Source organism: Sipha flava, unplaced genomic scaffold, assembly GCF_003268045.1.
Source record: "Sipha flava isolate LNK unplaced genomic scaffold, YSA_version1 39_pilon_pilon, whole genome shotgun sequence".
Lineage (NCBI taxonomy): Eukaryota > Metazoa > Arthropoda > Insecta > Hemiptera > Aphididae > Sipha > Sipha flava.
Window position 1 is genome coordinate 374,918 of NW_020273107.1, and position 16,693 is coordinate 391,610.

General features: G+C 30.9%; 1 protein-coding gene across 4 annotated transcripts in view; it reads right to left on the reverse strand.

The window, feature by feature from the left end:
• LOC112688476 (calcitonin gene-related peptide type 1 receptor-like) overlaps positions 1–16,693 on the reverse strand; it is a 106,888-nt gene that overhangs the window by 11,976 nt on the left and 78,219 nt on the right. For 3 of the 4 annotated variants that reach the window (XR_003149064.1, XM_025561667.1, XM_025561668.1), the window contains exon 8: positions 16,192–16,416. Coding sequence is in view for 3 of the 4 variants with exons in the window: in XM_025561667.1 (XP_025417452.1) it covers positions 16,192–16,416 (225 nt within the window). In the remaining variant the exon portion in view is untranslated. The remainder of the gene's footprint in view (positions 1–16,191; positions 16,417–16,693) is intronic. The other variant, XM_025561666.1, reaches the window with a different exon arrangement.

The following is a 16,693-nucleotide window of genomic DNA, read 5'->3' on the forward strand; positions in this document are numbered from 1 at the left end:
TTTTACGTATATGACGTAATAAGACAGTTTCAGTTTTACGAAAATTAACACTTCGAGCCGTTGCAAATTAATAATTGATTCTACGTAAATTTTGTTTTTAAATCGATGAATTGAAAACCATCTAAATACGGAAAAAAAAATTTAATAATAAAAGAATTTTACACATTTATAATAAGATTACATACTTGTTTTCAATACGAATATTTAGAGTATATACCAATTTATGTATTTCATTATTGACATATTGGACAATAATGTATAAATATAATGATAAACAGCTTGCGGCAAAAAATTGAACTATGAACTATTAATTTATATAATATTTTGTTTTAGATTTTCACTTGTGAGATTTGTTCAATATTTTATATAAAAGTTTGCGTGATAAAACATACAATATTTTATTTAATATCATAAAATATCGATTGTTTAACACTTTGTTTTAACACCGTTTACCAATTTTTTATTTAAATAGACATAAAAAGAAAAAAAAAGTGCTCGATCGACTTTACGATTGACATCCACGTAATGGTGTTTCAAACGTAGTGATAATAATGCGCTTTTAAGAGATTCCATTTACCTAAAAGAAGGAAAATTCGACATAATTTACTGAAAATGAAATTCGCAATCAATATTGCTAAAACTTAAACGGAAACTGTGCATTATATCGTATAACTATAAATCGCTAAGTATTGAAATCTCAATACATAATTAGAGTAATGATTCTAAGATCTTGATTTTTTTGAAAGTTACCTGTTAAGTTAAAGTTATTCTGTAGAACCGAATGCTACTTGATAATTGTTCTAAATCTCGATGTTGAGATTTTTTTCTCTGTTCCGTTTAGAAAATTTGAAGTGGTATCGAAATTATAGACTTGGTAACCAATGTAATACATGGTAAGAGGATGCCCGATAAAGATGTTTAATAATATGTGTTTATGTGATCAATCTTATATAAGGTACAGCCCTCTTTGTGTTTGTTTACCGTTTACTTTATGCTAAAATTAAATCCTTCACTGGAAAAATAATTTATTTATTTTAATCAAATAGTCTTACATACAGTATTATGATCAGCGAATATTTATTTTAAACAGTTAAATACCATGTTCGATTGAAATTTATTAATCAAATAACCATATATGCATGAATTCATTAAAAAAAAAAAAAAAATAATAAGATATGATAACATTTCCAAATAACACATAAGATAAAATATTAGATTCTTTAAAAAGCAATAAATTAATTCTTTTTTCCAAAGAAATCTATTTTATTTCAATGTTTTTTTTTAAATATTGAACTCTGAATTTACGTCTAAAGATTATTTTTTTTTTATTTTTTAGTTGTTTGAAAGAAGAAATTACAAAACAAAACTTAAAATAATGTTAATCTACTTCAGAAAAATATTCATATTTATATTTATAATCGTATTCAAAGATTTTTGTATTTGATATCAAAATCCCGGAAGATTCAAACAAAACTTGTAATTGTAAAGTATATCGAGTTTCAATTTCCATAAAACCGATTGTTTTCAAAAAAATTGACCATATTTATTTGAATAAACACTCGTATTTATTCATACCTGAAAACTGAATGAAAACTTGATTATGCCATTTCAACCATAAAAAATGCACGATTCGTTCAATGTTTGGGATTGTAAAAATAATCAACTGCGTGTTTACCGTTATTGACAGTGAAATACACCAATTCTCACGAGATTTTCACTACATATTTTACCTCTTCGTATATAATGTTCAACTTTAAAAACTATTTATTTTTAAATTTTGCTATCAAAAACAACTCATAAATCGTTTTTGTTTTAACAGTTAACGATTTTTGCGTGGTGAACACGTCCGACACAAGACGAGATGCACACAAATGACTGAACGAACACTTCTTATCAAATGTACACACGCCGACAATTTATGGACGATGCAAAAAATAAAAACTGAAATAAAAACCGTAAAACTTATGGATGTCGTCAAATCCTATATATTATATAAACGAACCCAATAACGCGAAGTCGACAACATCACCGAACTGCGCACAGGACGGGTCACGTATACTACTTGAAAAGCGCTACGTGTACCTACTCCGTCTTCAACTGCAGTGTTGCAGGAGACGTCGCAATAGGGAAATAATAGCGGATATAACGAACGAGATCACGGTGTCCACGAGTATAACTAGGACAGTTTAAGCACAATATTTACCTAATCGTTTTAACAGACTTAGGACAGTCTTCGGTCAGTTTTTAACACCGAACATCGTATTGTCAACATATTGTAAACATATAAAATTTCAATAATTTTTTACCAATTGTCCCAGCACAACAAAATTTTCAACCATACACGTGGTTAAGATTGAACCGTAGACAACCAGTGCAAGTGTGTCCTTTGAAGCCCAATAAGTGCGGTTCCCAAAACGATTGGAGACCGAACTAGTGAAACGATTTCCAAACAAAATCCAAACGAAAAGCGCTCGTCGAGGGGTCAGAAACAAAAAAAAAAAATCCCCTCCCTTCGGAACTGACCGTCGACAAAGTGGTTGGTGGACAACGCCATTCCCGCGGCTGCGTGGACATCGTCGTAATCGCCTGCGTCCAACAAGATAAAACAAAACATAAAAAATAAAAAGAATGGTTTCTACAGGCAGTTGAAAACCTGTTCTTATCGAGTTCGATGCAAACGATCGCAGGGACGTCTGCGGGGTAGCTTCTGCGTACGTTGAAGGCTACAGAATTTTATTAGCCGATAAAAAATACAACGAATAATATTCTAACCGACAGATATTACAACAGACAATACTTCAGCCGACCGTAATTTAGTCGACAGTATTTGGGCAGACAAATAATACAATAACCATGGTCGTTACCTTCTCTATGTTTAACTCCAAGTTACAAACCATTTTATGAATTCAGTTCTTATCAAATATTTGACGGCTAAAATACGGTTCGGCTGTTTTACTATCGGCTAATTTACACGTGCCCTAAGTTGACAATCGCATCCCGCATTCGTGAATTATGAAACCAACGGCTGCACTGATATTTTTATAATATAAAAAATGATTCTCTAAAAATATCGATTAGCATTCGTGCAGAATGCAATATTTCGATTTCAAACGGAATTGTTGATTTCACAGCAAACGTTTGACGAAATAAATACAATAATTGCATTTAAATGCAACTGTACACGTATTATCCCGACGAATTTGTTTGCTATACGAACGGTCGGTAAGAATTGTTTTTATTTCAGCAACCGTATAATTCGTTTAACTGCCGACAAGGATACACCATTTTTTTTTTTTTTTTGTTTTCTATTCAATGCCTATTCAAATAAACGGGTATCAACAGACCCTTTTTTTAATATGAGATTATTTTATAGACCATAAATAAATAATATGCACGTAGGCGATGTTTTTACTGCCGTCCACCGGCCTTCCCGATAATGAAATATTGAAATTGCCCTGGGCAAAAACAACTGCGCACGATGTGGCCGTGTTTTCATAATTTATATTTTTTTTTTTATAACTAAACGGGAGTAACCGTTGCGTGACACGAATAAAAACCAATCTCATTGGCAGGTATCTTCAATCACTTAAATCGAACTGTCGATGTTTCAGAACTACACTCTCTTGATCTCAGTAGATCCGCCGATCAATGTTTACGTGAATTATGTATATAGATTTTTTTGATTTTTTTCTTAACCGATAAATTACTTCTTAAACGTATAAAGAATCGTGTTTGCACGGAACAGTATAAATATAAAATTAATTTTTTCGTGCATCGTATGGGAACTAAAAATTAGTAGAATCATATTTTATTTATGACCAGTATAAGATTCTCCAACGGAGCACTCAACGGTTTACTATGATTTATTTTCTGTTGGGAAGTTTTTGTTATTATTTCTGTTTAGAAATATCTTAAGTGAATAAATTATGAAAAAAAAATGCATTTGAATATTTCAAGTTGATCGATCAACGCGTTAACAATACACACACGTGTCTAATAATAGGAGTTAGCGTTACGGTATAATTGTGACGGACTATGAAAATATCGAAGAAAAATCCAAAACTATCGAACGCAAAAATTATAATAATTTAATAGCAATAAAACATTCATCATTTATTTTGGGAAAATCAGGTGAAAATCTGATATTATTTTTTAGAAACGTCGTTGATTTATTTACTCTGCAACCATTTCTCCGACGATACATAAATCGATACATAAATATACGATATATAAATCCGTCGCATGCGACGAGAATTGTGCAAGTTCATATTATGTGCTTGGAGATAAGTGCGCGGTTGAGTGGACATTTGAATGACGTTAAATCTCGACGGAATGACATTTGAGTGTTCGCCATTACCTACTGCCGTCCCTATGATCCGTTTCGGAAAACGAGATAAAGTAAGATTAATAATATAATAACGTAAAGCCGAACAGTCGATGGATCGATGGACCCGCAAAACGTTTTTAATGTAAAAATCTGGTTTAGTTATTACGATGGTTGTATAATAATAACATTAACTATTCATGTTAAAATTTAAGTGCTTTTGAAAGTTTTCGCGCTCGAAAAATTCGTTACACGAATAATGGACGTACGTGTAAGCGGTAAATTCGCAACACAATAAAAACATTAGTCCGTCTATAATGAATCTGAATTCCGGTGTACACGTAATATAAATCACTAGTACGTTTCCTGTGAGCTTCGACGTACAATGGGTAACGGCTACTGTATTATAATGGTGATGATGATGATGACAATTATTATCGAAATATCGATATTTACACATCGCAACGGACACGTAATATATACTATAATGGTATATTTTTATTGTTTTACGAAATGTTCGTTTCCAAATATGAAAACACACAGCAAACACGCTCCCCGAGAATACCGTGTGTTGATCGTTGCAACGCGATCAGCCGTTCCCGTTAAGAAAAATAATTGAAAAGTTGAATGGATATAAATTAGTGCAACATATAGGAATACATAAATACATAACAAAAGATTGGTGTTTGTATTACGTCGGGTGCACGAAGTGTTCGTACGGCAACGATGGTAAAACGTCAATAAATTACATATAATAATAAAAACCGAACAATCTAAACACGTCGTAATAGAAACTAGGATGGGGTTTACGCGGTGCCTTATCCTGCAACAATCAATTAATGCAACGCTTCCGAAACTGATAAACGTATACATTTTTAAAAAAACGGTATCCCGAGAGTTTACAGTGTTGTTTCACTAGCAATTAAGGACAGAGGAGTTTTTCAAGAGTTCCTGCAAAAATCGAAGATAAATTCGGACGTGGCTTGCACCAAAACATTTACTGGCAATTAGTGCGCGTGGTTAAAGTGAACGTGATGGAAATCCGACCCCTCGAACGCAACAAAAAGAGTGACAGTGTCATGTACCGAAACAATAAGCCCACGTTTGATTATTATGCACTAATTCCACTTCAGGCATGTACGTCGATTCGAAACTCCAGGTGAGTTCTCCCATAGATTTTGATCGACTTTGTGTGATTTCACCTAGCCAAGTGGCCCCTCGAGGGCTGCTCTTCCGTTATATACGAGGGAACCATAACAAAAATTTCAAATAGATTTTAAAAAAAATTAATATTAGCAGGTGGAGTTTGGAGGAGAGAAGGGGTAAGCTTAAGTTAACCAATTGTTTCGGGGGAAGGGTCACAACCCCTAACGCTCCCCTTGTTTCGCCGATGAATCAAAGTGATCATCAATTACACCGTTAAATTATCCTTCGAGCACAGTAATCAGTTCGCAGGCGTTGTAGGAATCGGTCGCGCGAGGTATTAGGGTGTAAAAATCAAACTTGTTGCAGACGATTTTTTCCATTCTCTCCTTTATTTTTCTCTCCCACGGTGTAAAGTTCCGGTTTCCGATCATTTTTTTACGGCGAGCTCGCGGTAGTTACTGTTTTACCACCTAAATACCCAACGCTGTGCGTTTCATAATTGAACGCACGGCGGTCATATGCAATATATGCATATAATACGTGTTGCACGCAAAGATAAGCCGTGACGAACTCTTCTGTGACTGCGCGTGTCCACCGTGAGCATAACAACGTCTGTATAATGTACACGACATTGGACCGGCAACGGCGTGGCAGCACTGTCGTACCGGGGGGAATAATCAACCACGATTACGCAAGATTATTTGGACGACTAATGACAGTTTTATAATGTTGTTAAGATGCGCGGTTTGATTTATAATTAAATTTTAAATCGATTTGTCACCCGAGATTATCGTTCGACCAGATAATTCTGAATTAATAGCTGTGCCCCGCGCTCCACGCGATAATAACGGTCACGGCACCCGTCGAACGTCCGCTGCACAGAGGAGGAGGACGTAATGCGAACGGTATACGGTAATCGTGCACGCAAAACATAAGTGTTTGAACCATACACAATTTAGGAAATCGTATCAACTGATTATTATCATTACTCTTTTTAAAGTTAAAATAATGAAATAGTATTGAATAGTAATATTGTTATCGATTTTATAACATTTTAAAATTAATATCATGAAATTCAATATGTATTCATTTATTTCTATATATATATATATACTCGTATAATACACTACAAAAAAATAGATCATGGGAAATAATTAATAGTTACTAATAGTTATTGGTAGTAGTGGATTTAGGAATTAGAGGGAGTTCTATAAGCTGAAATATCGACCTTTCCGTGTATTGAACTTTTTTTTGTTGTGTTATAAAGTATAATAGATTACTCGGACATCAGATATCACCATGAACTCGTATACTGCATAGCGTACAGTGTAGTAATAAATTAAATATTAAGTAAACAGGCTCTCTTGAACATAAAAATCCTCTTTTATAAATATTTTTGAAGTTTTAAATGTTTATCTGTAAGCACCTACCTATAATTTCTAATTCCAAAACTTTAAAATTAAGTATTTGAATATTGGGTACAAAATTGTAATTTTTGTTACGTATTATATAAAAATGAAATTGTTAGATGTAGGAATACCTGTCACTGTGGGTCAAGGTGAGGCAAGCTATACTATAGATCCAAAATCTTCAAAACGAAAAATAAAAAAAATATAGTTATGTTATGTTATATAAGTCTCAACCTAAATCATAACACTCTTACGATTAGAAATTATAATACATGTACAATGTTACAATGTACTTAATACTTAATATGTATGGAGATATTAATGAAAGAAAAATAGAAATTAGTTATAAAATTAGGTTACAAAGAATAACATAAAAACGTACACACCTAAAGTAGGTAGCTATACGGTTAAAATCACTTAAAATTCTAATTTAAAAATACTTTTTGGTAACAGGTAATAACCGGTACCAACCTCAATCGTAACCGTAACCTCAGTTTCATATTTTCAAGATTTATGATTTAAACCGAAACCTCAGGAACTTTTTTTCTGAAAAACCTAATGGAAACCGAAACCGGAAAAAACATAAGGGTTACAATCTCTGGTTAAAACCCCAAATAAATTAATCTGTTTTCACCCCGGAGTCGTATATTAAGAACCATTATTAGCATAATACCTTGAATACATACTAGATTCGCCACTTGGTTGTTGACATGAACGACGAGAAAAAAAACCTGAAAAGCCTCTCCCCCTCCGAACCTTTAATAGCAAAACCGTCAGGAAATTAAAGACGTTCCTCGAACACACAACAGAGGGTAGGGAAATTTTAAACTTTTCCTCTAGGCTCAATCTCGGACGAGTCTCTTGTTGTTTCTTCGCCGCACGGACGGTTCAATTATATACATACGTACACGATGGGCGACACTATTTTGCAATTGAGTCACGTAAAGTCAAAAGCATCCGTTTAGTAAGCCTATGTATACTCTACATGTAATAACGTGCCTTCGCGTTTAATTAAAACTAAAATCGGATTTTCACGTCTCTTCGAATATCGTACATTATGGTTATATATAACTTTGTTTATTCTACACACATACCGTTGCAGCTTGTGCGGCGTACAAGCGCGAAAACTGATGCAACAAAAAATTGTCCCTGCAATCGCGTAGCCTATTGGGGCTTATCGAGTTGGGTCCCAAATAATATTTATGATAAAGATAAACAACTAATTGGCTCCGATTATAAAAACAATAACATACTAGTTCATTCCGACCACTACGACGATAAAACCTGTAACTTACAAGTATTGATATACTTGATAATATTAAAAAATTAATAGATTTGAGTTTGTAAAAACTCTATCATTTAAATTTTTACCAATTGTAATTTTTTTAATTTTTTAATCATTAAATTTATTTATTTACCGTATACCGGTGTTTTAATTTTCAATTAATAATTATCTAACATGCATTAGAAATGTTAAAAAATAGTTCATACCCGTGTTCTAATTTATAGATAATTGAGAGTCCTAAGTCTATGAAAATGAGAAGGGAAATTTTTGTTTTATATTGACCCAACTAGAGTAGTACTTGTAAAATCGTGGGACCCAACTGGTGTACTACCTGAAATATAGTGGAACCCAACTAGTAAACGCCGGCCTATTGTACACATCGTGATCCAAGGCTTATCAGGATTAAGTGACAAAATGAACGCATAGGGCATCATAACCTCTGCACCGTTTTGAGTACTCCATGTACATATGCCTACAGTTAATAATTAACTATATGAATAAATAAAATATAAGAATATAATAGTATAATTAATATTTAATACGAATTGGTTGTCATTTATACAATACTGTTTCTCAGAGCTACGGTCGACCGACAAGACGTGAATAGTTTACAATTGATTCTGTTTGAGAAACGACGTATGTCACGAAGTATTAACAATTGAGATAATACGTGAAATTTGTTAACTTATAAAAGACACACCATGCGTAAACATTTAAAAAGAAAAATGAAATATTTAATTTTAATATTGAGGTACCACTATAAATAATTAGTTTAAACGAGAGTTAACCCAAGTCCTGGACTTTGTTTCTGTTATTTCACGCACAGTCTTAAAAGGTTCTTCTAAACCTGATCGGATCTATTTTGTCAAAGAATTCAAAGAATACTTGCGTTTTATTATTGCGGTGAAAATAACAATAGTTTAGTAAAAACGTCAGATATCCTCGATATCAAAAGGTGGCGAACTATAAAAATAATACGTTGTCAATATCAACTATGGGTAAAAATGTTTTGAAAAATGACAAATGAAGCTTTACAATTTCAACTTGTCACGAATTTCATTAATTCGCTCCTGGGAATTATGCGGTATTACAAAAGCTCAAAACTTTATTCACGGCTTACTCGTGGCTACATTCGATCTTAATGTAAACGTTAAAAAACCTATTCCAGAAAAAATGCCGCAAGTCCCGATAGCGTACCGATTAACAAAAATTAAATTGTAAACTTAACACTGCTTGAACATTATCGTTTTATGAAGGTCGAATCAACGAAAAAAGAGAAATAAAATAAATAAGAAACAATAATAGGTGCACCCATTGAACCAAATTAATCGAAAACGCAGTGCTACTATTGTTGCAAAAAAAATTAAATTACATTCGGTACGATTTAAAAAAATAAAAATAAATATAGTGACTACAATATAATTGTAATCATACACAACAATATCAATACATTGAAATATAATATACGCGAGTACATATATATTTCCGTCGTGCGTATTACGTTGTAGTTGATCGTATAATGAAGAAAACACGTTTGGTTTCACAAAACTTGTTAAGGAAATATTTTCGCGATAACGTTTTGTGATGACTAGTGCGTGTATGCGGTTGCTTCAATTGAAAACACGCGTTTTTAACTAACGAAATAAAGTTTCCTGTTTGTGTTGCCCGCCTTACTATTCGGTAATTTTCCCGTGTCCTGCCATGTTCCGTAATTTTCACTCGTTTGAACTTAATAATAAGTGCGTTTCGACGACACAATTTATAGCGATCGGAGCTGCATCCGAAATGTTCGATAAAATACCCATAGCCGTATGATTTTGTTTACCGTTTGATATTTATTGTCAGCAACCAAAGACTGTATACGCAGTTTCTAAATGGTTGCCGAACACGACGGTCTGGTCTTCGGAAAGTGCGTTCGGATATCAAACAGTTTCAGTAAACAATGTCGCGTAAACAATCTGTTTTGATTGTTTACCAAAACATCGACCCGGCTGCTTAAAACTGCATCGCCAAAAACACGTTCAATATAACGTGCAAACAGTCGTATTCCTGTCGTTTTTATCTTTCGTTGTTTTCGTATTACATATACCCACGTGGTGTCTCGTGCTTACTCAACCTCGAGTTTTCCATGGACTTCAAATGATCTTTTTAGTGAATAAAACACGCAGACACTTACTTGATATTGTTCAATATTGTAATAAAATAACAATAATATTATGTATGTAAATGTGAATTGTGCGTTTATACAAATTATATTTGATTATATTATTGTTAAAATCAAACCGACTAATTAAATTTATGTGAACCGATAAAATAAATTTAAAATATTTTTTACAAAACATAATTATTTAAATTCATCAAACACAACATCTAATTGTAAATCTGAATTAAAATTAGTGTATGCCTAAATACATTAAAAAAAAAAAAATAAAAAAAATACAAGCTGGTATTATGAATACAACTTATCATCGGTGATTTAAACGATATAATTACTAATACCTCTAAAAATTCCTATAACATATAAATAAAATATATTTATTCATTTCGATTATTCAAAATATGTATCATCAAGAATCCACTGTAAGTACATAAATAATAGAATAATCGAAGAAAAAAGTATAAACACAGTAACCTGTTAGGGTTATGTGTTCATTTTATCTTGGTATTCAAATTATAGTTTTTAATATTATAATCGATAGCTATACGTGTTATAATATTTAAATAATAATATAAAAATTCCTAAGATGGTGCTGTGAAAATGATATAGCATGTTTGAAATATATTTGTAACGTGTTTTATTTAAATTTAAAAAACTATAGTAAAATATCCAGTCATCGTTTAGCTTAAGTATAGTTACAAGGTACCTGTATACAGAAATACAACTGCTGAATTTCGAATGCGTTTGCCTTTCATTTCCTTTACTAGCATAAGAATTTCCATTATAAATATAAATATAAGAAAGCTTGGTAACTATAATTCATATCCTATATGTAAATAACTCTGACATACATTTTCCAATCTTAGTAAATGCTAATATAAAATAACACTAATACTGTTTAAATTTATGCGCTATAACTAGTCACTATATATATATATATATATTATCGGCAATATGGATAATTCAGATAGTTTGCAAATTGCCGACCCATTTTAGGCAATTTAAATAAAATATATGATTTTCAATATTATTTTATATATAACCTAGGTATTTCATAAAATACCTAGGCATTATGCAAAATGCCAATTTTTTTTTTGGCAAAGTACAAAACATTTTATTATGTGATATATTACATTAAGATTCTTATAATTATTATACATTATTACTTATATTATAGATAAAATTAAATTTTTATCCATTAATATATTATTACTATTATATAAATATTTACTTATTATTACATGTTGTAGAAAAGTGACATTTTGATTGAAGTGCACAAAATATTATTATTAAGGTAAATACACTTTTTATTTTGACACTTGGACTTACAAACACATTTTAAAAACCCTTGGCCAATTCTAGTGGATTTAATTTTTATCAACTCATTATACTGTTCATCAGATAAAAAACTTAAATCGTGCGTTAAATCATGAACGATGTCGTTGGTAATAGGCGATGTCCAATTTTGTTGGTTTTCTTCATATTGCCTACTCCACGATTGGCATTATACATAATACCTAAGCAAACTTTGTATTATGTATATTGCCGAGTGATTTTTGGCATTTTGTATAATGCCTAGGAATTTTGCAAAATTCCGGATTATCCATATTGCCAGTAACATATATATATATATATATATATATATAAATGCATTCTTTTTTTTTTTAAAAAAAAATAAATATTGGACACATATTGCAACACACCAGCTTATTATAATTTATTGACAAATAATTTTATCGTCTGAAAAATACTTATGAAAAGTTTAATCAAATCCACTGCTGAATCCAAGGAATGGAACTATTAACTATTGAAAATGGAAAAAAATACTTAAATACATTTTTTAAATGTGGGTTAAAAATCGAAACGGACCGTCCCGATCAACAAATTACGTTGAAGACGAGTCACGCGTCTGGCACGTGACAATATTTTACCCATAAAAGACGAATCATTTTTTGTTCATGTTTTGACGAGTGAAAAAAGTATCAAAAATAAAAGTAACGAAAATATTTATTTTTTTTTTTTTAAACAAAATTTAAGATTTAAAATATTTTATTTTCAAAAAATTATAAAATTTTACTTGAACGTGGAAATGTAATAATTTAGTGAAAAGTAGTAAAAACTACTCGTCCTAAGGAAAAAAATTGATCGAACATATTTCGTCTGCTTTATATAAAGATACATCACGCGTCTCACGCGTGATTCGTCTCGAATGTGTTAAATACATTTTTTAAATTTGGGTTAAAAATTATCTTCTACATGTACCGTACTTGGTACAATCTTTATAGTTGCATTTGATCACTAAATTGTGCTGGAAAAAAATAAATAAAACAACTTGTTCACGAGACTACTTCTCCTGGGAAAATGGAAAAGAATACTTTCAATCCAAAAGTTAATAATACGTTATGTGAATAACATTACTTTTGTTTTACAAGTTACAAAAAAATATAACCAGATTGCTAGTCAAAAATGTGGTGTCGAAAACTTAACAAACATTTTTAAATTAATAAATTTAGTAATAGCGATGATAAAAAATTCATCATCTGGACGATGAGTAATTAATATATATATATATATGATAATATCAAATGTATGAATATGGCTAATTTTTTTTAATACGTAATTTTAAAAATACTTTGCATACAAGATGAAACTTGTTTGATAAAAAAAAATGCATTGAACTTCCATCAACAAACATCCAATGATTAAAGTTATACGCAGAAAATGATATTTTTTGCAATTAAAATATTACATTTTTATCCTTCTTATTATTATACGAGTATATACTTTACAAATTGATTGTACAACTCGTTTCAAAGTCGTCAAATGATCCGAGGGATTGATAATCAAATTTGGACAAAATTTGTTTGCACATGAAAATCATTTCCATTGGTAAATTGCTGTGTATTACTCCGAAGAAGCAAAGTGAAAAGACTAATAAATCTACAATCCGAAATAATTTTGATAATAAATTAATAATATCAACTAAATATTTAGTCAATATTATTAATTCTTTTGAAAACTAGAATATGAATGTTATTGATATTTTACATGTTATGAAATAAATTTTCTCATTGAAAAATAATTTGATATAGCATTAAATGATAGTTATAAAGAACTTAATATACTTAATCTTCATAAATGTCTTCTAAAACAAATAGCCAGCGGCTTGCATTATTTTTTTTTATTTTCAATAGCGTATTGTTATAGTATGCTATAAAATAACTAATGATTAGTTAATTATAATTTAATTTGATTAATTAATTACATTTAATCAAAAACCATGGTTACAGATTTAGCCAAGAGTATTTAATTATTGTTTTTTTTTTTTTTATTTATTTTCCTTTGATCTATGTATAGATATTAGAATAGAAAAAAAAAATAATTATAAACTAATTGATATTGATCGGTATCGAATTAAAGTTTCTTTTAATAGTATAATCAATATAATATTTTTTGAAAACAATTATTTTTTGACAGCAAGTTTAATCTAAAATGAATTTTCATCATTTATTTGAAATACTTTATTTGAAATAGTTTGATTGCCGACGTGTTGATTTATAATAGAGTACTGAACATAATCGGATCACAGCTAAATATCCTTTTACGGCTATTCAAGGGATAGAACATTATAACTTCAATACTAGTTAAAAATAAAATCATACTGTTTAAACTTTTAACTAACTAAATTCGAGATAAATAAAATTTTGTACTTATTCATACTTGAATCATGATCAAAATTATTTAAAATCTGAATTATTTTCACAAATATATGGTTTCAAAAAAAAAATCATAATTCACATGTTTTATTGATAATATTATTGATATGTTTAATTATATATATTATACGTGAAAAGAAAACATATAATTTCTACCATAATTGTACACGTTCCATTGGAGCCACTATATGTTTTGAATTATATATGGTTATTTGACGTATTAGATGGGTTACATGTATCATGCAAATCCAAAGAATAATAAAATATGTTCTTTTAAATGTTTAATATTTTGTAAGCAAAATCCAACCACGCTCAAAAGTGATAGTATAATTATTCGGACCACATTTTCAAAGATGTCGTAAAAATGTATTTTGTACGTATATTTCAGTGTTTCGTGAGAAAAATTAAACGTACGTTACAGTATTGTCATGGTAAAATCAAAGCGACATTACTATATCTATTAAAGTGCGTTTTCCAATGGTTATTATAATGTACGTTCATAATTATATTTAAATGTACTTAGACTTAATGTACCATTATAATTATATTCTATATCTACTTGTTGGTTTTCTCAAAAGATCCGTGGAAATCGTATGTGTTAATGTGATCCTAAACGTAAAAGCTCAAAATAAATCCCACATGTAGGTATAATCGTCCGATTTGAATTCACAGTGCGTGCAGTGTTTATCGATAAGGAGTTGTAATTTTTTAGCGTAACCGCACGGCCGAGAGATTTACTGTGGTTCACGTTCTAATCCGATTGTTGATAAAATTTTTCATACTCATTAATGTCACCATGGTAAAGCTATAAGACGTGTTTTTTAAAATATTATTATATTCGTTCAGCAACGAGAACTGCGTATCGTTTTATCGATTATAATAAACGTCTCTCTCTCTCTCTCCCTTTTATATATAAAAATGGTGTTCAACAGTTTGCTTTCAATGAAACTCAAAACTACTTAACCTGTTTTGATAATATTATACTCTTATGTGTGCGATTTCGTCCAAATTATGCTATAGGATTGTTTAATTCTCGATTAATGTTGAATTGAATTTTTATTACAGGACAAAAGGTTGTGATTATGTGCAAGTTCCACAAGTTTCTAACAGATGATGGTTGAGTTAGTTTATCGACAATTCTATTATAACTTCGCAAACACTAAACTATACTACCAAAAACGTTTAAAAACGTATGAGTGTCATTTATTTGATTCTCATTTAATGATTCCTATTTCATCTTAATGCCACCAAAAAAAAAAAAAAAAATCCAAGCTCCACAATCAGAGTACCAGAAAGCCAAGACATAAACGTGTTGAAAGAGAACTTCAATCGGCCGATCAAACCGTGACAAGAAACACAGCTAAATGAACCATGGCAAAAGAGAGTCGTACACAAGTATCTCGATAACAGCGTGATGAATGTCTGATGAATATCGAAAAAAAGGGTAGTGCATGAAACTGCATGAACTGCATGTAACCTTACAGACCTTCTTGAAAACGATCAACGTGCATATTTCACTGAAGCAAATTTTTTCTAAAGAGCACTTAAGGAACAAAAAACAACACTTATTGAATTTTTCAAATTGGGTCAAAAATCTAATGTTTTCGGCCAACTCGCACAAACATTATTATATGCCGACACTATTTCATATGGAATCTATATAACATGGTCATCAAAAACATCAACGGAAATATTGTTAAAGCAACCACTTTAACTTGAAAGTTTCAAAGATGAATCGTCCTGTTGCCACGTATTCCATTGATACCATTAAAATTTCCAATACAATTCAAAATTCAATTTCCTATTTGTTTGGCTTTCGCGATAACCATAAATAAGTCTTAAGGTTGAACAATGTTAATTTGCCGCTTGGACTTGGAAAATCCATGCTTGTCTTATGAACATCCATATTCATGTGTGAACTAAAAATATTGTGCACCGATTAGTACTCGGTTAAATTAAAATCATAAACGTTTGTATTTCAAAATGATAAAAATAATTTAAAACCAACCCCAGCGAAATCGGGTAGATCGGTTAATATTATATATAATATTATATCATTAAATATTATATATGCATGTGTGTACACTCGATCTTAGTGCAATATGAGAATGTGGGGAGGAATCAACGAAAATAAACAATAATCTAAAACGTACTAACTGTATAGTTTCACCAGTTGTAATTGTCCGAAGTCCAGCGTACGTAGATACCAACACCGCAGGTATGCCCCAACCGATCGTGTGCAAGAATGGCATTACTTTGGACTCGGTGAGAAAAGTTACCACTAGTAACGTGTGCAAGTACAGTCCCTCGCAGAACATCCAAAAATACGTAGCTACCAGAAAGTATTGGACCAGCACGTGTAGAAGTTTACAGGCCAACTGAAAATGTGTGTTTACATATTTGTATACTTATTTATATACTTATAAGAATGGTCCGTGGACTAAATGCCTTCACACGAGTGGTTTTTAGCCACAGATTTTGACTCGAATTCGGAGTTAAGTACAAGAGGTGATTCGGATGATCGAAGTCAATTTTGGAGGTTAAATAAGAATGTAAATCAGTTCATATTTCCATATGAAAACCGTAAGTTATATTTTAATTTTTTGCAACAAATAGTGATCGTATTATAATTATATTTCATTATTATAATATATA